We start from the raw sequence: 21929 nt of genomic DNA on the forward strand, positions 1-21929 counted from the left end.
GCCAGTGCCCGCCCTGCCCCTCACACCCCTGCATCTCCAGGCTCCGGACTTCCCCTTCACTCCAGCGACCTGCTGTGTCGCCAGGCCATGGCCAGCCACAGCCTCCACCTCCAGCCCAGACTCCTGTCCCCAGCCAGGGCAAGCACCTCGAGTCCAAGCTCTGCTTGTCCCCCTGAACACCCACGATGACACTTCTCCACTCACCTGCACCCAGGGTACCCAGCACTCCCTGCCTACGGCACTGATGCTCCTGCCTCTGCCCAGTTCTCCTCTGGCCCACTGGCCTTCCCCCAGCGCCCTGGAACCCGCCCAGCCCCCACCCGCGTGCTTCCATACCTGCCCTGGCCCAGGATGTGCATCGCATCCCACCCACCCACCCCATCTGAGCAGACCACTGCTACCACGGCTCCTTCTGCAAAAAGGAGCAGGAGGAGGCATGCGGGGCAGGCAGGGGGCTCCCCGGGCAAGCCTCAGGAGCTCGGACAGTGTAGCACTGAGCCAGAGAAAGGTGCACCCAGGGGAGACAGGGACATGGGACATGGCAGGTGGGAGGGAGCCCTAGGTGCAGGAGGCGGGAGGACCTCTGGGTAGAGGGTAGGGACTATCAGGGCCGTGTTTATTCTGAAGGCAAGCTCTGGGCTGCCCTTTCCCTTAAAAATGACTCAATGAACAGACAAGACAGCCATGCTGCACCAATCACGACAGCACACTGTGACCCAGGGTGGTGACATATCCTGTCCTACACACCTGAGGTCCAAACCAGGTCCACCCTGCAAGTCTCTCTTCTGAGAGCCACCCCATGGTCACAGTAGCTTGGGTCCAGCAGGTGCCAGGGAAATACCCACTAAGTGGACAGGAACCACAGTCCCCTTCACACCAAGATGGCCTGCAGCAAAGGCAAGCCCCACCCAGCCAGAGGGGAGGCTCGAGGGAGAAAGCGCTGGCAGAGGAGACCCCAATTCACCCTGTGTCAGTAAGAGGTGCCGTGCTGCCGGGAGAGGCCCTGCTGGCCCAGGAGCGTCAACAGGTCTCGGGCTACCTGAGCCGGCACGTTCCCTCAGGCACCTGCAACAGGGCAGGTTCGAGCAATTCCCCCTCCTGTTTTTGTTCAAATGCTTTCTTTTTGGAAACCCACATGGAGAGAGTGCAATTTAGGTTACGTTGGTGAAGAAAAATGAGCGTGGAGTCTCTGTCTTCTAATTATACAGAATTTAGGACAAAATATTCATGTGATTCTGAAATACTTGATAAATAGGTCATAATAGGCTCGTTCTGTTGCCAAAATTCCTCACACGCAACGACAGTGGACGCTCTGCACAGAACTGGCCACCAACAGGCAGCCCTGGAGGGTGGGACGCGGCGCCCGCCGAGACCCTGCTCCAGGGCTTTCCAAGCCAAGTGCAGGCTGGTCCCCATCGACCTGGGCCACAGAATCCAAAGCCGTGGGACGGAATCTGGCTTCGGCAGGTGTGGAGGTACCCGGTGCCACCTGGCCTGCCGCCGTCCGAATGGCAAGGACACACAGAGGCTGAAGGAAGCCCACCCAGCTGCGAAGGAGAGGTCCCCGGACGACGCGGATGAGCCATCTCCCCGCAGAGCAGGGCGGGCAACTCGCTCGACTCTCTCTAACCCGCAGTTAAGTCGTCAGTCATTAAAACACACCGCCTAACCCAGGGGAACCACACTTATTTGTGAATTAAGCCGGCGGCTGGTGGCAGTGAGGCTGGCCCCCTCCCCTGGTGCGTGGGTCCCTGCAGAGGTGGCCCCACCCAGGGCGCAGAGCCAGCCAAGCTCGGGAGGTCTGCGAGCCAGCCTGGCGCACAGCATGGGGACGAGTGGCTGGCCTCAACGGGCTCTCCTCGGACACACCTGGGTGCCCTCAACATCTGTGCCTAGCCCTCAGCCAAGTGTGGGGACCCGCACATGAGGAGGCCCCTGCCCCGTGGAGCCTGAAGCTGAGCGAGGGGGTGGCAGCCACTCCAGTCCTCAGCGCCACCTGGGACTTCCTCAGGGTCCCCAGCTGGCTGCAGAGCGTGGGGGGGCCGCAGGCTTCCCCAGGGAGCCTCCACCCCTGTCCAGGCCTCCCTGCTGGGCCTCCCTCAATTGAGGGTCTAAGGCAGGAAGCCCGAGTTCCTGACACAGCAGCAGGGATCAGTTTTTTAAGCCCCAAGGAGACAAGGCAAGATGAAGAGGGGCCTCACAGTCCCACACTGGACCCCACGGCGGAGACGGGGGCACGGGGGGAGGGAACTGGCTCCACCAGCCAGTCCGGGTTCTGGCCCTCTCCAGTTGGTTCTGGGACCCTCACAGGGAAGCCTCGCTGACGCCTGTCCTCACCTGGCCGCTCTCCCTGCAGTGGCCGCTCTCCACCCCCTTGGTCCCGGCCCTGCCGTTCTCCACTCCCCCCACCAGGCCACCAAAGTGAGTCCAACACCAGGCACCAGAAAGCACCCAGCCTGGGTCACCCCCTCCTGAGATGTTGCTCCTGGTCCACCCCGCCCCAGGTCAGCAGAGGCCTCGCCCACCCTGCACCTGCTGGGCTCTCTGCACAAGGCCAGGTCTCCCGCTGTCTGGAAGACACAGGAGGCCAGCGTGGAAAGTCACCGTGAGTTCTCCCAGTGGCCCAGCCAAAGCCCACCAGGAAGAATCAGGCTCCAGGACCCCTGTATGTGTCCCCAGGGAACAGCCCCAGGAAACCCAGCAAGTCGTCATGGGCGTGAGCACTCACCCCCCAGGTCTCCAGCCTCCCTACCCAAGGCTGTGCTCAACGCCCACGGCTCAGCGACCCAGGGCGGCACAGGGCTTCGAACCTGCAGCCCCACCGCTCTCTGGCTATGCGGCCTCAGAGAAGGTCCTCATCTCTATGAACCAGCCTCGCTAACATCAAGGATTCAAATGAGTTGATGGGTCTCCCCCTCAGTACACACCCTGCGCCACATACCGGGGAGTATCTTGGAAGGGCTCTGGGGAGCAGCTTGCAGGATCAGGTGGGGAGTCAACAGCAGTACAGAGGGGTGCTGAATGGGGGTCTCCGAGAGGGCCGACAGAGGTGGGGCCCCCAGGCTCCTGGAGCCATGGTCCAGGAGCTGTGGTGGGACCCTCGGGGGTGCACATGGCACAGGGTAGTCACCAGAAACCTGAGCACAAGCAGAGCTGGGATCCACCCGAGGCCCGGGGCTAACTGGGAAGACAGCACTGGCCTTTGAAACACACACACCCAAGAGCCCGGGGGAGGGCGGGGCATGGCCCTGCAGAAAGCTGAAGGGGGACCTCAGACGCCCACTTCCTCATCTGCAAAGTGGGGACTGGGTCCTGTGCCACCCTCTACATTCCTGTCCCCCTGCAGGTGCTCATGGGACACTCTGCTCACTCTCCTGGGGCCAACTTCAGGCAGCCCTCCCAGTGCCCCCACCAAGCCACCTGCCCTTGGACCCCCTGAGACAGAGACCCTGGCATCCAGGGCTCAGTGCCTTCAAGGAAGCTCCACGGAGGCAGCTAGAGGGACAGGACATCTGGACAAGGTCTCCCAGCTCTGGAAGGCTCTCTCCCTGCAGCAACAGGGGTCCTGCTCCACCCAGCAGACCCCGGGGCTGCCTCTGATGGTCACTGGCTGCGCAGCACCACAGACACAGCCCAAGTGGCACAACAGCCCCAAGTGGTCACCCTCAGGCTGGCACCTCACACAACGACATCTGAGCACCTGGGAGCACAGACCTCGCTCTGCAGGGGAAGGGAGGAGGCTGGGAGAGGCTGGGTCACCAGCCCAGACCCCACAGTGACACGTGACTTGGAGGCAGGAAGGCTCTGGCTCTAGCCCAGCCAGGACCTGGTGGCTCTGCTAGCCCCGTCCAGCACCACGCTCACGTCCACATCCCCAAGCGGGGGCTGGTCCAAGTGAGGTGGGGCTCCAGGGAGCCGGGCTGCGGGACCCCAGGGGTGGGAGAAGGGAGCTACGAGGGGCCTGGGGCAGACTCGGGCAGGAGTCCAGAGGAGAGGGCCGGGCAGCCCGCAGTGGAGGACACAGCCATCCCAGCCCCATCTTAAGAGAGCCCATTCTCCAAATGCAGCCCCCGCCCAAGTGGCCGCAGAAGACAGGGGCAGGGCCTTTTAAAAGCCTGGAAGAGGGGCTGGCCAGAGGCCATGTTCCCGTTCTCTTGTCTAACAGCCTGGCCAGCCCTGCCCGGCCCCAAAGACGTCGATAGAAAGAGGGCACTTGCCCCCAGCAGGCGTGTCCCTCACCAGCTGGCACACACTGACCTCCTGAGGCCTGCATGCTTCTGCCCTGGCCCCCAGGGCCCAGCCCACGTGCTTCCCCAGCGCCAACAGATGGAGGAGGGGTGGACAGAGGGGCCGTAGGGGATCTGAGTCCTGTCACCTGCTGGCCTGAGGTTCCTGGGTGTCCAGTGCAGGTGGGGATGCTGGGCGGCCACCAGGACTCCCAGGCCTGCCCCTCACTCCTCCCCACCCTGTCTGGCAGCAGGTGGGCTGTGACACAGTCCTAGATGTCCAGCGTAGAGGGGACGGCCCAGGGGGAGCCCCACCTGCCTGCCCTGCCTGAGCCTGACTGGACACCACGCTCCTATCCCGCTCCTCCTGTGCCCCACGGCCTCTGCCCCCTCCTGTGAGGAGAGTGAGGCTGCCACAGGGTGTGACCCTCAGGCCCTTGTCCCCACCCCCACCCTGCCACTGCCCAAGCTGCTGGCAGTTAGGGTTCACTTCCCCTCTGCACACGTGGGCCCCTGCCCCCAGGCCAGCCACCAGTAACGTCCTCTTTTGATTCTCCCACCACACCTGCAAGGTGGCCACCCCTGCCCTGGGCCATCCCTCCCATCACTGTCCCCCCTGACAGCTGAGCTCAGGACAGGGTGGAACGTGTGAAGGGATCCCGTCCCCTGCTGTTGAACAACACGTCACCTTTCTTCCTGACCGGGCCTGGGGAGCGCCCGCCTGTGCTGCTCCAGGCCAGGACGGAGCCCCAGGGCAGGGTGACCTGGGCCGACTCCATTCTCCCTTGTCTGGCCCCTGACCATGCCCTCAGGTCAAACAGGAGAGTTGATACACAAGCCGACCATGAGGCCAGCACAGGACCCCAGCGGACACGTCCAGAGGGCTCTCAGGGGTGCACACAGCACGGGCAGCTCCCAAGCCCCAGGCAAGCGTCCCTCTGGACACTGGGCTTCCTGCAAGGCCTCCCCACCTCCGCCCCAGCACAGGAGCCTCAGCCCCACCTGCTGGATGGACCCGTGTCAATGACCCCACACCCGCTCTGTCTGCTCTGCCTCTGGCTCAGCTGAGAGGGCAGGCCCTGGCCAGAGCCTGGCCACCCTGTCAGGGCTGCCCCGAACAGGAGCAACCGGCTCAATAACAAACAGCTCACCGCCAGCAGCTGGTGGCCTTGGTGGCAGCTCCCAGGTGTCAGCTGTCCTTAGGGGTCAGCTCTTCTGGAAACGTCTGGGCTTTGTGACACTGAAGGTGTGTGTCTTCCTTCAACCAATCAGGTCCTTCAGAACTGTAGATGCCACACTGCCTGCCCAGGGGCCATGGCTGTGCACGTCCTCCTGACCTGAGGATCCCAAGCACCCCTGAGGGCGGCCTCCGTCCCCTCCCTGGCTGTAGGCAGAGGATGGAGGCAGCAGGCCTCCCTGTCCAGCCACACACCTGGGCTGCTTTTCCAGGCAGCCAGGCAGGAGTGCCCCACTCCACATGCCCTGGGCAGTTACTGGGCGGCAGGCAGCTAGAGGACAGGACATCTGGACAAGGTCTCCCAGCTCTGGAAGGCTCTCTCCCTGCAGCAACAGGGTCCTGCTCCACCCAGCAGACCCCGGGGCTGCCTCTGATGGTCACTGGCTGGGCAGCACCACAGACACAGCCCAAGTGGCACAACAGCCCCAAGCGGTCACCCTCAGGCTGGCACCTCACACGACATCTGAGCACCTGGGAGCACGGACCTCGCTCTGCAGGGGAACGGAGGGTGTGACCCTCAGGCCCTTGTCCCCACTCAGGGAGCCCTCCCTGCCCCCCTGGGTCAGCGCCTCCCCATCCCAGAGCCCACAGCTCTCTCCACTTCCCACCGACCAGGTCTTCCTCCCACCACGGGCTCTCCGAGGGCACAGGGACAGAGCAGAACACAGCAGTCCTCGGTAAACTCGAGAGACCAGGGATCAGGATCGGGCAGCTGGAGAGCTGGGGGGTGGACAGATGGAGCAAGGGTCCTCAGCCAAAGGAGCCTCCCCTCCACAGCAGAGGTTCACCGACAGCGGGTGGACATGGGCTCCTCTCAGATCCCAAGACAGCACCACCAACACGCCCTCAGCAGGCGCAGGCCTCCCCCCGCGGGAGGTCAAAGTGCACGCCCCCTGCACCCCCCACCTCGCTCCAGCCCATTAAAGGTTGGTGCCTCCCAAGGCGCTCAGAGATCTGCCCATGTCAATGGCCAACAGGTGCCCAGGTGCTGGACCGGCCTGCTGAGCCCTGCTGGCATCCCCCACGGTGCTGCCTCACCTTCTCTGAACAGGGCTGCAGCACAGAGAAGCCGCGCCATCAGCTGCTCTTCCAGCTGCTCAGGTGGCCACTCACGGAGCACCCTCACACCAGCCAGCCTGCCACCCACTGGGCCACAGGGTCTCCCTGTGCCCAGCTCCACCACTCTGCCTGGTTCTGCTCCCACCTGCTGGACCAGCTCTGCTCCAAAACCCCCACACCCTCCCCAGGGCTCCAGCTGCTGGGGACCTCAGCCTGGCCAGGGCGCATGCCACTGAGCCCCCGTACAGGAACAGACACGAGTCGCGGAGGGCAGCAGAGAAGGTGCTGGCCCAGTCCTCTTTCCCCACACAGCCTCCAAATCATCCCGGGCACAAATGGCATTCCTTGGAAAAGCGGGCAGGTGAGCCACCGTCCCCCGTTTCAAAGACTGCCCCCTACTAAGGTGGCAAGTTCAGAGGCAGAGGGGAGACAGAGCCTGCCAGGGTCAGAGTCCTACACACTCGGAGCTCTGAAGCACCCACTGCACCCAGGCTCCTCCCTGACCGAGCGGGCCGGACTGCCAGGAGGCTTCAAAGTCAGCCACTCGCAGGGTTCAAAGGGATGCAGGGTCAGTGCCCATGCCACAGCCAGGCAGGCTGGGCACAGCGGGCAAGTCCTGCTTCTGTGGCCTCCCCCTGTTCCTCTCCCTCCACCCCAGCACCATCTCAGGGAGGCAGCTCTGCAGGACCCTGTGGTCACGTGTGCAGGAGCCTGACCCACACATGCCCGCTGCACCCCAGTCAGTCTCCCACTGCATGGACACTGGCATTGACCGATTAATCGATAAATGGGTGGCTAGTGGAGGGAGACTGGTTCCCCACTGCTGGGACGGAGAGGGACTCATCAGCAAGAGGAGGGGACAGGAATGATCCCGGGGTGACCGAATCTGAGTCCCACATCACATGAACTCACGTGCCCTCACCACAGGTAGAGTCACATAAGGAAGTGGCCATGGACACCAGCAGGCCTGTGGTGCCAGTGTCCCCCGTGTTCCTTGCTCTGCCAGCTGGAGGTCCAGAACCACCAAACCCACACCCAGGTCTGGGTGTCTGATACTGTTCTCCACCAAAAGGAAGCAGGGCCCCCTGGAGAAGTGGCTGGTTCCTGGGCAGCTCCTGTAGGGCCAGGGAGCACCCACAGTGATGGGGTTTCCAAGGGACCCAGCGGCCAGAACAGAAGAATCAGCAACAAAATAAATAAAGCGCAATTATACTGTAACCTAAAGTGTAAAGTAAGTAACAGTGAATCCACAGCAGAAGCCATCGGAGGTTGAATAAACGGGCTGAAGGGAAGTCTCCCACAGGCACCATTTCAAAGAGTTCACCTCCTCAGCCCCAGGAGGCGAAGCAGAGCCCCACCCTCACCAGGCTGCAAGGACTTCCCTCCAAAGAGTAGGAACCGAGCCAGGTGTGGTGGCACACACCTGCAGTCCCACAGCTCAGGAGGCTGAGGCAGGAGGATGGCAAGTTCAAACCTCAGCAACTTAGCAAGGCCCTAAGCAACTCAGCAAGATGATATTTTTTTAAAATATTTTTTTAGTTGTCAATGAACCTTTATTTGTGTTTATGTTTATGTGGTGCTGAGAACCGAACCCAGTGCCTCACACATGCTAGCCAAGCGCTCTACCACGGAGCCATAACCCCAGCCTGTGAGACGCTATTTCTAAATAGAAATATGAAAAAGGGCTAGGGATGCGGCTCGGTGGTGAAGCACCCCAGGTTCAATCCCTGTTAACAACAACACCAAAAAGTAGAAATGGAGGAATGGGAGGGCTGCAGGGGGGACCCACGTGGCATCACAGCGATGAGTCATGGTGACCGCAGGTGACCCGCCTGGTGTGACAGAAAGGCCCTTCCCTCTGTGATCTCCCCACAAACCAGCACCCCAGATCAACAGAGGAAGTCTAAGGGCCCAGACAAACTCCAGCGGAGGGGGTCCTGCGGTGTCAGGGTCCTCACAAGTAAGAAAGGTCTGGCAGGTGCAGGCCACACCTGCGAGGCCCAGGCAGGAGGAAGGGAAGTTCGAGCCCAGCCTCAGTAATTTAGAGGCCCAATCTCCAAAGAAAACTAATAAAAAGGGCTGGGTGTGGCTCAGGGACGGGGCCTTGCCAGCACTTGGGAGCCTGGGTTCCAGCCCCAGCGCTGCAAGAAGTTAAGAGCAAAACCAAGAAGTCTGAGAGGCTGTCAAGCCAAGAGCCAGCTAAGGACACGCGGAGACGATTGTCATGTGGACCTGGGTGGGGTCGTGGACAGAAAAGGACACTGGGGAACCTGAGGAAGCCTGGGTGAGCTCTGGGTGCTGTTAATAGTAGATGGACACGGACAAGGACACCAACAGGAGGGGCTAATGGGACCATAAAGGGTGGGGGCGAGAGGGACCAGGAGCTCTGACATCAGCTCTGAGACCCCCTGTGAACCTCAGGCTCCTTCAGCAACTGCAGTCTATCCAAACAAAACCGCGGCGCTCAGTGCAGGGCAGGTGGATGGGCTCCGGCTCCGGGCCAGCTCTACCTGAGCATCCAGGCACCACAGCCTGCGCTGACCTGCCCTGGGGCCCCAGATCTTTGCAATAAAGGAGGACGTGAAGGGACAGAGAGGGTGGGCTGGAGGACACACTCTAGGGCAGCGGCGAGAGCCCTAGGGACCCCTCCACAGGTCCCCTCCCTCAGGTGCAGACACTGGGCCGTGTACACCTGCCAAATGCTGTCCCCAACAACTCAGGCATCAGAAGTGAAGGAGGAGCATGGGGCTGGGAGAGCCCGGAAGGCTTCCTGGAGGTGACACAAATGACATCAGGGAGGTGGCTGGCAAGGCTCCCGGTGCCTGCGTCTCAGGGAGCTCCACAGCCACGCCGAGGGCAGGCACTCCGACCCCTGGTGCCAGGGAAAGTGGCCCAGGGCCACTGGGTGCAGAGGAGCTGCCACCCTTCACCAGAGCACAACCTTGTCACCACTGTTGCAGCATCCACAAGAGGGACCTGGCACAAAAGGCCATAGGCCAGGTGACCTCAGTCATGCCGAGCTAGAAGGTGGCTGCCCCGTGCTGGGGGAAGAGGCAGAGGCGCGGGGTGCACTCAAAAGTTTCCTTCTAGGGTGATGGAAACCTCTGAAACCAGACCGTGGCACTGGGTGTTCAAGACCTGAACTGGACACTCAAGTGAGCACGCCCGTTGCAGGTAGGCGACACCTGAGCAAAGCTGTTCAAAGAACACACTCACTGGGCGTGGTGGCCACCACACCTGCAATCCCAGAGGCCCAGGAGGCCAGCCCCAGCAACTCACCAAGACCCTAGGAACTTAGTGAGACTCTGTCTCCAAGTAAAAAGTGAAAAGCCAGAGCGCCAGGCCCCTCAGCCGACCGCCCAGCTCAGACTCAGGTGCGCTCCAGAGCCACGGTCCCGGGAACTGAGGCTGCTTCCCTGAAGCCAGGGCTGCAGCGACCCAGGGGGCAGAGCAAGGTGCCCACACAATGCCACTCAGGTCACAGGGAAATGATGCTGAACAGGCAGGAGGGCCCCTGGCCTCTGAGAGCAGTCCCCCATAAGGCCGAGGCAGGAGGGGTGTGCAGGCGGGGGCTGGGACTGCCATGCCCAACCCCGAGGGAACACCACCCCAGAGCGCCAGGCCCCACCCAAGGGACAGGCAGAAGCAGAGGCCCAGTCCACCCATATCAAGGAACCCACCAGGAAGGGCCAAGCGTCCCCAGAGTCCTCCTTCCACGGTGGCCCTGGACAGTCTCCAAGCACATTCGGTCTCTCCACCATTGGTGGCACACGGAGCTGGGTGGGGCCTCCCTTCCTAGAGACAGGAACAACCCCAGAGCACTGTGCTTCAGTCTCCTGGTGGCCCCGTGCTTGGCCCCCACTTCACAGAGGACATGGACACTGAGGGGGGACAGGTGTCATCCCAGGGCCCTGCGTCTCAGCGAGCCCCACACAGCCACGCCAAGGGCAAGGACACTGGGAACCTGGGGAATCTGAGTGAACTTTGGATTCTGTTAATGATAGATGGACACGGTCCCTGTGGGCAGCCCACACTGCCCGGCTCAGCACCAGACGAGGCCACACTCTGGGGACAGGCGGCTGCTCAGCAGACCTCCTCCTCCAGTGGGGGCAATGCAGACCTGTCACCAGAGCCCAGGGGCCAGCCCCCAGGTTCCGGCTCCCAGTCCAGGCCAGGTCCTTTTTCACAGTGACTGACCTGAGGCCTACAGAGGCTAAGCATGCTGGGGGAAAAAAGAGCAGCCAGACGAAGACATTCCCCTGACCACCCTGCTCAAGGGCCTGGGGCAGGGGCAGCGCCCACCAGGGCAGACTCGGCTCACTCTGGGCCTCAGGAAGTGACCCAATTCCACTCTGCTGGGCCATCCTTATCTGTCAAAGGGAGCCCCCTACAGCACCCCTCCTGGTCACATGAAGATAAATCATGCCAAGTGCCCAGCATGCCCTGTGCCCTGTGCCCTGGGTGAGAGATGCCGTCACAGCTTGCTGTCACTGCAGGCTGGGAGTGGAGGGTGCTCCAGCACACCTGACCCCAGCACGCAGCTGAACCTCCCCAGGGGGTCACCAGCAAGACTGTCGGCTGCAGTGGTGACCAGCACAGCCCTTGGGGCCGAAAGACCAAGTTCAAACCCCACTCAGGCACTTGGGCGAGCTGCCCCACCCGCTGTGCCTCGGCTTCCTCATCTGGAGACCAGGGAGAAGTGTCTGTGGTGGGGACTTCCTGGGACAGTCGTGTAAAGCACTCAGCGCCTACCTGGCTGCATCCAGAGTGAATGCCAGCACTGTGATTGCTTTTTAATAGGCCAACACTGCCTCTCTTCCTGTGCGACCGCAGGGGACTTTAATCACAGGGATTAAGCATAAGAGAACCCTGGTAATAACTCCAATGGCAGAACTCCCCCAAAGGCCTCGGCATGGCAAATGCCATTAGTGGTGAATTACAGCCAGCAGTCCCCACCCAGCCTTCTGCATGGCCCCACGGACACAGAAGTGAAAAGAATACGGCCGTCTCCACCCAGGGAAGGCTGTCTACACCCAGGGAAGGCCGTCTCCACCCAGGGAAGGCACCTACACCCGGGGAAGGCCGTCTCCACCCAGGGAAGGCGCCTACACCCGGGGAAGGCCATCTACACCCGGGGAAGGCCGTCTACACCCGGGGAAGGCCGTCTACACCCGGGGAAGGCCGTCTACACCCAAGGAAGGCGCCTACACCCGGGGAAGGCCGTCTACACCCGGGGAAGGCCGTCTACACCCGGGAAAGGCCGTCTACACCCGGGGAAGGCCGTCTACACCCGGGGAAGGCCGTCTACACCCGGGGAAGGCCGCCTACACCCAGGGAAGGCCGTCTACACCCAGGGAAGGCCGTCTACACCGAGAAAGGCCATCTTCACCCAGGGAAGGCTGTCTACACCCAGGGAAGGCTGTCTACACCCACGGAAACCTCTCTTTCTTCATGCCTGTCTGTAAGGGAAGTCTGAGCACCCTCTTTCCCATGTCAAGGAAACCCATAACATGCTCCACCAGCAAGGTTCCCAGCAGAGGCCACTGCCCTGGGCCCACCCACCTGGGCCAGAGGCTCCCAGCAGGTGGGGAATCTGCCCTGCCCCCCACCTCAGCTGCGGGCTCCCAGCAGGTGGGGCACTCACTGGAGCACTGTCACCCTCAGGGACCCAGGCCTCCTCCCACACAGGCCAGCAGGACTTGACTGCGCAAGACTTGAACTCCACCCCCTGTCTAGGTCCTGCCCAGAACAAAGACCCAAAAAGAGTGTCACTGCTCTGCCAATGAGAAGCCAAGGAAAAGCAGACCTGAGCCCACTGTGGTGCCCAAGAGCCCCCAAGTCAGCCTGCAGGGTGCCCAAACCAAAGGCCTTCTGCAGCCCCACGAGTGGCCACGGCAGACAGGGCAGCTCCGGGAGACACCCATCTCTGGGCCAGAGAAGGAGAAGCTGCCTCACAGCAGCGCTGGTGTCGTATCCACCTGTCCCTGGTGCTGCAGGCCCGCCTCTCACCTCCCTCCACTGGTTAGTGATCTCTTTCGGCACAGGGATGCTCTGCCACAGACATGTGCCCGGGCTTTCCAGAGCAGTGGCCCCTGACTGCTAACAGGGCCTCCAGTGTCCTGCAGGGAAGGAAGCAGAAACTCAGAGAGGGGGTGACCCGGCCCATGGCGTCCCAGTGTCTCCCTTCCTGGTCAGCATATCCCTCATGTTAGCAGTGCTCCCAAATGGCCACTAGTCAGAAGCCCCAACCAGACACAGATGGTCCAACACCAGAGACAAGAGGCCAGCGGACCATGGGAGGGAAAACCTGCCCAGCTCCTGGCGGGGGGCAAGGGGGACAGGCCCCAGAACTGAGCCTCTGGCCAGAGCCACAGGCTCCAGGACAGACACCCACTCCTGTGCACAGCCCAGCAGACAGGCCACTGCAGGAAACACCAAGCAGGAGTGTGGGGCGAGGGGCGGGGACTCAGGAAGGGGCTCCAGGGAAGGGGAGGGCACCTGCAGACACAACCCTGAGGGGTGACACCAGGAAGCAACACGTTTCCTGGGGTCTGCCCGGAACAGGGCCCTGGGACTCCGGCGGCTGGATTCCACAGGGCGCAGGGATTCCACCGCTCTAGATCCCTTCCAGAGAGCATGAGGCCCAGCCTCGCTGGCAACGCTGTCCCCGAGTCTGATGACAGTGTCCATTGTGCCTGACCACTGCTCTGTTCTCTTCTATTGTGCAGCAAAAGTGGTGATTCAGGAGAAGGGGCCTGATGCTCTTCCCCGCTTTCTAGGTGGCAAAGGTGAGAAGCAGCGCAAGCGAGGTCACTGGAGACGGTGCCAGCACTGGTGACGGAGCCGTCCCCTGGCGCCCACTCCATGCTGAACTCTACAGATAAGAGGACACTGAGGGGGTTGGAGAGAGGCCACCTGGCCCTTCCCCTCCGCCCACCCCCACGGCAGGGGTAGGATAAGCAGGAGCCCAGGGCGGAGTGGAAACTCTCAACTTTGAGACTCTCTGGTGCACTTCCAGGAAATGGCTCTCTGGCGTGCAAGCAGACAGGCATCATGGGGACAGGCGGGGACAGCCACACTCCCCACCATCAGCCAGAGCACTGAGGAAAGACAGGCAGAGCAGGGGGATGGCCACCAAAGATGAGGCCATAGGCAGGGACCCCTCAGCCACCAGGACCAAACCCACATGGCCATGAGCTGAGCATATCCTTGCTGTAGGGGCTCAAAGCCCTGCCCTGGGGCCACAGAGCTCTGCTGAAGGTGAGAAAGGGGTCTCCAGAGGGGTCTTCAGCAGGAAGCAGGGCAGATTTCTGAGACCCTGTGGGACATGGTTTCATCCCAACACAGCACAAGGACAACAACTAGAACACACTTGCCCGGCCAGTCCGACTGCATGTCTCCAAATGGGCCCACAACCCAGGGGCCATTGTCAGGGATTCTCCGGTGAACTCCACAGGTCAGACTCGGCCAACTGGGGGCAAAGGCCACTACTGGCCTCAACAGCCTGTCCTGACCCCTGACTAGGGAGTGTCCAGCCGGCAGGCACTGAGGAATTGAGGCCCCAGAGCTCACTGCCTTGCCCAAGGTCATGGTGTAGGTGCAGGAGGAAGCCACACGTTTTCAACTGCTCTCTGCTTCTGACCCCGCTCCCCAGCCCAACCCCGGGAGGGCCTTGATTGGGCATGTGGAAGACACAACTCTGGATTTCCTGCCCAGGCTGCACAGGAAGGCAAGAAGGGAACCCCATCCTGCATAAGGAAGTCCCCCAAACTCAATCTCTCCTGTCTCTAGAAACGGAGGGCTGGTGACAGCCTTTCCAAAGGTAGACCAGCCTGGGGTGGGGCGGTCACACTCGGGTCTCTGGACCTGGGGGCCTGCTGTTCCTCCTGCCACAGAGCCACCAGGCGAGACAGGTGCACCAATCCCAAGCCAGCCCACTCGGGCCTTCCTCTGATGGGGCAGGGGTGCTGTCCTGTTCTACTCTAGACAAGTGGGCACCTTAGGGTGGCGGCTGCCACACACCCAGGGCCTTCACACTTCGGATCTCGCCAGGGTGCCAAGTGGTCCCAGAGAGCCCCAGAATAGTGTCCAAACAAAGGGAGGGGAGACAAGAGCAGAAACGGGGGTGCTGAGAAGTGGGACATCTCCACAACTTTTGGTGGGGCCATTTCTGGGGTCGCAGGGGCCTGGGACGCCCTCCTCCTCTCCTGTCCCCCGAGGAGTGGGTCAGTAGGACGATATTTGCCATACCAGTGGTCCTTCCTGTCTGCCTCCAGCGTCCTATTCCGCGTGACCCCAGAGCAATGACCCCCTCCCCAGCCTTGCCCCTGGGCCCGCGGGACATCCTCCCCTCGTCCCTCAGGACCCCACCAGCGGACGCCGGCGCCTGCGGCGCGCGGGGAGCGGCCGTGACGAGCGTCCCGGCCCGCGAGGGACCCGGCGGCGTGTGTGCGGGGCGCGCCCGCGCGGGGCCCTGCACGGGGGTCTCCGTTCCTGGCCCGGCGGCGGCGGGAGCGCCACCGAGCGCGCCAGGTCGCGGACCGCCAGCCCGGGACCAGCGCGGCGAGTGTGGCCGGGGAGCGAGTGGGTGTCCGCGCGCGCCGCTTACCCTGCGCGGAGATCGGGGCCAACTCTCATCCACCCGCCGCCGCGGCGCCCCCCTCGCCGGCCGCGCTGCACCTGCCGCCCGCCCCGGAGCCCAGCGGCGCGGGGGAGCCGGGAGGAGGCGGCCCCGCGGGTCCCGGCCACGAGCGCGGAGGCGGCGGCGCCAGGTCGCGCGCTCGCGTCCCGCTGCGCGGAGTCTGCGCGTCCCCGGTCCGGCCTGCGCAGCCGCCGCCCCGCCCCGCGCCTCGCGCCCCGCCCCGCCCACCGCGGGGGCGCGCCCGCCCCACCGTCTCCGCGCGCGCCCGCACGGTCACGCGGCGCCGCCTTTGTTTGGGTGGCCCACGTGGGTCCCGGCCGCCTGCACCCACGCGCACGCGCGGCCGCCCGCCAGTCGCGGCCACGGGCGCCACGGACACAGCCACGCACACGCACGCACGACACTGTCGCCCCCTGCGGGCCTGTGGGTTTGGAGGCGTCTCAGTGACTTCCCCGCCTGTTAACAACGACATCCCGGGCAGAGATACCTGTCCCCTGACCGCCCCCAGAACCCAGCTCCTCCCCGAACAGGACCTGGAGCCCGCTCCTGGAGGGAAGGTGGGCACCGTCCCCCTCGGGACTCACCCGATGTCTAGCTGAGAATGACTCGGTGTTTCCCGGGGGCGTTTCCTGTCCCCAGAAATCTGGGCCCCTTGCTCCGCCTCCCCAGCTTTCTCTAATCCTCACTTTAGTCATTCAGGGGAAACCCCAGGACCATTGCCCCCAGCCGTGCATCTCCCGCCGGATCCAAGCCACCTGTGCCTAGGAGCTGGGGTCCTTCCGTAGAAACCCACCCCCTCCACCGTGGCTGCAGGATTCTCCAGTTCCCCAGACCAGGTGGAGGGGAACACTTCTGGAATCCCAATCTTTTACCAGACGTGGAGACTTGGGGGAGCCCTGACAGCTCCCTCCCCAGATCTGATCCAGGAACAGGGACTGAAGGAAGAAAAGACAGCAGAAGGGTGGAGGCTCCGCACCCTCCCCAACTGGGTCCTGTCTGCTGTGCCCTTCCTGTCTGCCACCCGTGTGTCCCCAGTCCAGCCAGCAGCTCTGCTGCCCACCCACTAACCTGGGATCCTGCAGTCACCTCCAACCCAGTGGATCCAGAACCGGACCCCCCCCACCCCCCTGTCGAGCACCCCAGCTCAAGAGCCCCTAAAGCTCCCTGGGGTGAGATGCCGGTCCCTGTGGTCCTCCTCCAGCATCTCCCACCTTCCCCACAGCCCTTTGGATCTGGGTCAGGGGTGGGCATTGGGGCCAGCTTCTAGAGGAGCCCAGTGAGGAGCAAATGGTTTCCAGGAAAGAAGCTAGGTATGCACCCACGTTGCCCAGCCTGGGGTCTGTCATGTGGCCCTCAGCTGCAGCATGGGGTGTGACTGGGAGCTGTATGCAGGACTGTGTCTTCTGCAAGCTGAGCGTTCCTTTGGGCAGGAACCACATCTGAGTCACATCTGTGCCAGCCCTCACCCAGCACAAGGCCTAGCTGCCCAACCTCACGAGTTCCTCCTAACCAAGCCCTCCCTGCTTTGACTCCTTGTCCTCCAAGGAAACACGACTTGTTTTTCCCAAACACAAGCTCTCCTTTCCTGCTCAGCTCATTGCTCTGGCATGTCCTCCTACGGCCACCTTCCCTACCCTGACTACCCAGATTGTACGGCCAGCCCCAAAGCCACCAGCTCCACGAAGCCCCCACTTGACCAACCTGGCCAGAAACAGTCTGAGCCTCCCTTGCAGCCAGAGCTCTCGGAAGCCCCATGGGTCACCTTGCCCATCGTACCCCCAACACGAGGACCGGTTTTAATGGTTTTTGTTGTTGATGATTGGGTTCTTTTCTCCCTGTCAACCCAGCTGGGCAGCTCCCACCAAAAAAAAAAAAAGCCCAGAGCATTCACGTGTGCTTCCCAGCCGCCTAGGGTTCAACTGTGCCCCAAAGTCCTCGAGTTGCAAACTGAACTCCCAAGGCAACAGTCTTGAAGGTGGGGCCTGCTGAGCCTCTGCCCAGAGGAGTGGAGTAGTGCTGTTCTGGCAGGAGGCGAGGTGGTCCTCCTCCCGCATGTCTCCCTCTGTTCTCTCTGGGCTTTCCCCATGGGATGAGGCAGCAAGAAGGCGCTCCCCAGCTGGGCCCTGGACCTTGTTCTCCTGGCCTCCAGGACCACGAGAAGTAAATCTCTTCTTTATCAACTACCCAGTCTCAGGTGTTCTCTCTTTAAAAAAAAAAAAAATATATATATATATATATATATATATATATATATATGTATGTTGTAGTTGGACACAACACCTTTATTTTATTTATTTTTATGTGGTGCTGAGGATAGAACCCAGAACCTCGCATGTGCTAGGCGAGCGCTCTACCGCTGAGCCACGACCCCAGCCTCTCTTTTTTATTTTTTTAAGAATTTTTTTTTTAGTTGTAGATGAGCACAATACCTTTATTTTTCTTACTTTCTTCTTTGTATGTGGTGCTGAGGATGGAACCCAGTGCCTCACACGTGGTAGGCCAGGGCTCTACCTCCGAGCACAACCCCAGCCCTCAGGTATTCTCTCACAGCAACACAAAACAGACCAAGGCTCTCCCACTGCCCAGCGTGAGGCCTTGGCCAGGCTCTGGGGAACCATCAGGGCCCTTTGTTCACACAGGACAAAAACCTGCCCCGCCAAGCCCAGCTAACCCGTGTGCTCCTCAGGTTGGCGGTGCAGCCCCTGGAGGGCCCCAGCAGCGGGATGTCTCACCCTCCACCTCTGGGCCTCCCTGCATCTCCTCCTGGAGACGGACACTTCCCCTTCAGCCAGTCCCAGGGAGAGACCTCCTTCCTGGCCACATCCCTGCAGCACGTCTCATGGAAGGGTTCTGCTTGACTCTGCGTGGTCACATGCCAAGCCTGAGCCGTGGTGGCACCCGGGAGGACTAAGGGCATGTGACTGGCAGTGCCAGACGAACCTCCTGGCTGGCAGGTGGCACCCCAATAGAAAAGGGGCCAGCAGGTAAAAATGTCAGCTCTGCACCCACACCACACAGAGCAGGTACCCAAGGAATCCTCTTTACATGAATGGTCAGGATGGGCAGGAGCAGGCAGGAGTCAGAGGGAGCCCATTCCCGGGGCCTCCAGGATCCCCAACCCTCATGTTCAGTCCACTTCATGAACATCCACCAGGTGCCCACTCCAGCCAGACACTGCTTGACAAGGTCCACAACTGATGGACAGGCTGAGACCCAGCGCCTCCTGGAGGCCAGATCTGGACCAGATACCCCCCACACCAAGTAGCAACTTGATGTAACACAGCACCCACCACCCTGCTTAGAGGCCCTCACAGCCATCCCATTACCCCATTTGTCGAGCAGGGCTGATGTGGGCTGCGCTGTGTTCCCCTAAATCCATATGCTGGCGCTCTGACCCCCCTGGACTTCAGAATGACTATTGTGGAGTCAGGGTCTTTACATGGGTCACTAAGTTGAATGAGGTCGTAGGGGGTTCCTAATCCAAAAGAGCTAGTGTCCTTATTGGAAGAAAAGATTAGGGCGAGGCACAGTGGCACATGGCTATAATCCGGGGACTCTAGAGGCCAAGACAGGAGGATTGCGAGTTCAAGGCCACCCTGGGCAACTTGGTGAGGCCCTATCTCAAAAGGACTGGAGGTGTAGCTTGGTGATGGAGTGCCCCTAGGTCAGATCTCTAGTAACACACACCCACCCACACACACACACACACACACACACACCATCAAAGGGCTGCTGGGGAGGTGACTCTGATAAAGCACCCAGGTTCAATTCCCAGCACCACACAGTAAATAAACAGAAGAAGGCCATTAGGAAAGAGACACACAGAGGGAAGCCACATGAAGACGGGAGGACAGCTCCTGCACCCCCAGCAGAGAGGCCTAGCGGCTTCAGCCCTGCCCACATGGTGACCGTGCCCACACCAGCCCCCCAGAGCTACGAGGGGTTAGTCTGTGGTGGCACCAGGCAAACTCATGGGCGGACCCGGGGCAGAGCTGCCTGATGCTAAGGCCAAACAGTCAGGCGGTCGCTCCCCACCTCCCCTGCTAGGAGCCGAGCTAGACAGAGGGTGGCAGAGGACAGTGCACCAAGTGGGCCTGCCAAGCTCTGAGCCTGCCCACCTGGAGCGAGCACTGCTGGGCCCTCAAGAGGGGCACGATGACTGCCCTCGAGATACACGGGTGACAGTGAAGCAGGGGTGTTGGTGGCCCGATGCAGGCGTGCAGAGAGGAGTCACAAGTGGCCTGGACCACCGAGGGTCCGCCCAGTGCAGGTGCAAGCCCCGGCTCCTCCCTCACGTCTGAGACCCAACCTGGCACCCAGGAAGCCACCCAGGAAGGTTCCTTAGACTGACCTCAGCACAGGGGCATCGGAGCTGTCCTTCCACATGCATGAAACCCCAGGCCACCAGCCTTGCCAGGAAGCTGCCTGAGGCCACCAGGAGGTGGAGCAGGATCAGGGGCTGCCAGCGCCAGACTGCGGCCCTCTTTCTACGTCACCTCATCCCAGGAGACGGCAGCACCTGGCACCAATGGCCCCGGGAAGTGGCTGTGCCTTCTATTTTCATCCTGATTAGGGGAGGAGAGGCGGAGCTCGGGCAGGGAAGGTGCCCAGGAGTGGAGGATGGAAGACTGGAGGCGGCGGGGAGTTTGAGGGAAGGACCCCAGGCCAGGAGTCGGGGTGCCCTTCCCGGGGGAGCAGCGTGGGGCAGCTGTGAGGCTGCTCTGAGCTCTGGTGGAGATGGGGGGCCCGCCTAGCCCTCTCCTGGAGTCGCACGGCCCAGGGCTGGCCTCGCCATGCCTGTGCTAGCAATACCCTGGAGCCCATCCCTGTCCAGCCCAGGAAGGGAGGAGGCACTTCCTCACCCCCTCTGAAGTGGACCCTGCTCCCCAGGAGCCCGGCTGTAGGGACCCAAGACACACTGAGGGGGCAGGAGGCAAGCCTGGACTGTGAGCAGCAGGTGATTCTGGTACATCTGAAGCCCCAGGACCCCCTGACTTCCACAGCCCTGGACAGAGGTAAAGAGGAAAGGCTTGATGACCAGGACCAGCACCTTCCAGTGCTCCCAGCCGGAGGGGCGGCTGCCAGGCCACAGCTTCCCTCTGTCTCCCAGGGGCAGGGCCACAGGCAGACCCCCTTCCCCTGAGACGCTACCCCAGGAGTGCCTGTCGTGGGAGTCCAGAGCTCGTGCGCTTCCCAAACTGGGCCACTGCCCATCAGGCAACAAGACAGCTCCTGTGCTTCTGGAAAGATCAGAGGCTGCCCTGGCCTCTCCCAGCCCCAGGGCACAGGTGGTGGCCTCTTCTGCTGTCACCATGCCCACACGGCTCAGGGCACCGAACCTGCCTAGAGGGCGAGCTCACGGTGCCCACTCAGGAGGCTGGAGAGCCGAGAGATAGAAAAGCGGTCAACACTCCGACGCTCACTGGTCCCACCCGGGCACGGCAGGGCCAGCGGGCAGCCCACCCTCACACCTCCCGGCTGCTCCTGCAGGCAGCACTCTGCGGTCATGGGAGGAGGAAGGACTCGGGACGGCCCAGCTTGGCCAGGGGAGGAGCTGCAAGCACCCCATGGCAAGCAACCCAGTGCCTGGCCTGTGCTGGGGACGCGTGGGGAGGGCAGGGGACAGTACTGAGGGTTGAACCCAGGGGCGCTCTACCACTGAGCTGGATCGCATCTGGGCAGGGGGACCCCCCTGGAGCCAGCACCTGCCCTGGGACTCAGCTTTGGGAAGATGCAGGGACAGGGAGGGAAGCCGGGAGCTGGCCCTGCTCAGGAAGGAGCGGGTGGGGCACCACTGTGCCATTCAGCAGATGGGAAAGCCGCGTCCCAGGATGTCACGTGCTTGAGAAGGCATCACGGGACCAGTCAGGCTGGATTAGGGCTGCCCAGGAGCCCAGGGCCGCTAGGCACTGACACTTCCTCAGCCAGAACAGACAGGGACAGGGACAAAGTGATGTGCCACATGGCAAAAAGATAACCCCAGGGGCTTTGCGGAGACCTGGGAGATCCACACACAGCCAGGGGTGCATGCGGAGAGCGCATGATGGTCCTTCCATTCTGAAGGACAGGAGTGGATCACAGCAGCCTCCAGGGAGCCCAGGGACACGGGTTAAGGCTGGTGGATGAGAAAGTCCAGTGGGACAGAGGGACGCCCCCAGCCCAGGGGCAGGTGGATGTGGAAGGGGTGGCCTGGCAGCAAGGACTGCCATCTGCTTGGCAGTGGTCACTGAGGAAGGGCGAGATTCAGGGGCCAGTTCAGTGTCTGCCAACAGGGTGCACTGACCTCAGGGGTCAGGAGTCCGCACATACCGGGGAAGACAGGTTCAGACCAACCAAGCTGCCGCCCCAGAACCCGCACAGCCCACTCGGCCTTCCCTTCCCACCCTTCCCAGCCTCCTCTGGGTCTCTGCTCCTCCCAGCCCTGCTCCAACCATTCCTCACTTGCTCTGCTGGAGCTTCCTGGGAGCTCTCTCTGGGCAGCTGTTTGGTCCTCACGACCCTTGCAAGGGGCCTGTGAGCGCAAGATGCCCGACCTCCAGGGCACTCTCCCTCCCTGCTCCCTAAAAGTCTCCCAGCCTAGACCCCATCCATGTTCTGTGCGGTGCCCCTCCCACACCCACCTCCCTGGGGCCACGCCTGCTCCTCTGGCACACGGCCTCACTCCGTCCTGGGGCACACCAGGCACAATCCTGCTTCGAGGCCTTGTCCCTGCTCTGTCCCCTGCTTTCCCTGCCGTCCTGCCAATGTCTGCATGGCTCTGTCCAGC

The 21929-nt window shown here is 62.1% G+C and overlaps 1 protein-coding gene across 3 annotated transcripts in view; it reads right to left on the reverse strand.

The window, feature by feature from the left end:
* Gramd4 (GRAM domain containing 4) overlaps positions 1–19673 on the reverse strand; it is a 91849-nt gene extending 72176 nt beyond the window's left edge. The window contains exon 1 of one of the 3 annotated variants that reach the window (XM_078052514.1): positions 19515–19673. In XM_078052514.1, the coding sequence (XP_077908640.1) occupies positions 19515–19553 (39 nt within the window). In that variant the 5' untranslated portion in view covers positions 19554–19673. Of the gene's footprint in view, positions 1–15130; positions 15304–19514 lie in introns of those variants that run through there. The other 2 variants (XM_078052510.1, XM_078052511.1) reach the window with 2 other exon arrangements.
* Positions 19674–21929: the final 2256 nt, after the last annotated feature.

Source organism: Ictidomys tridecemlineatus, chromosome 6 (genome assembly GCF_052094955.1).
Source record: "Ictidomys tridecemlineatus isolate mIctTri1 chromosome 6, mIctTri1.hap1, whole genome shotgun sequence".
NCBI lineage: Eukaryota > Metazoa > Chordata > Mammalia > Rodentia > Sciuridae > Ictidomys > Ictidomys tridecemlineatus.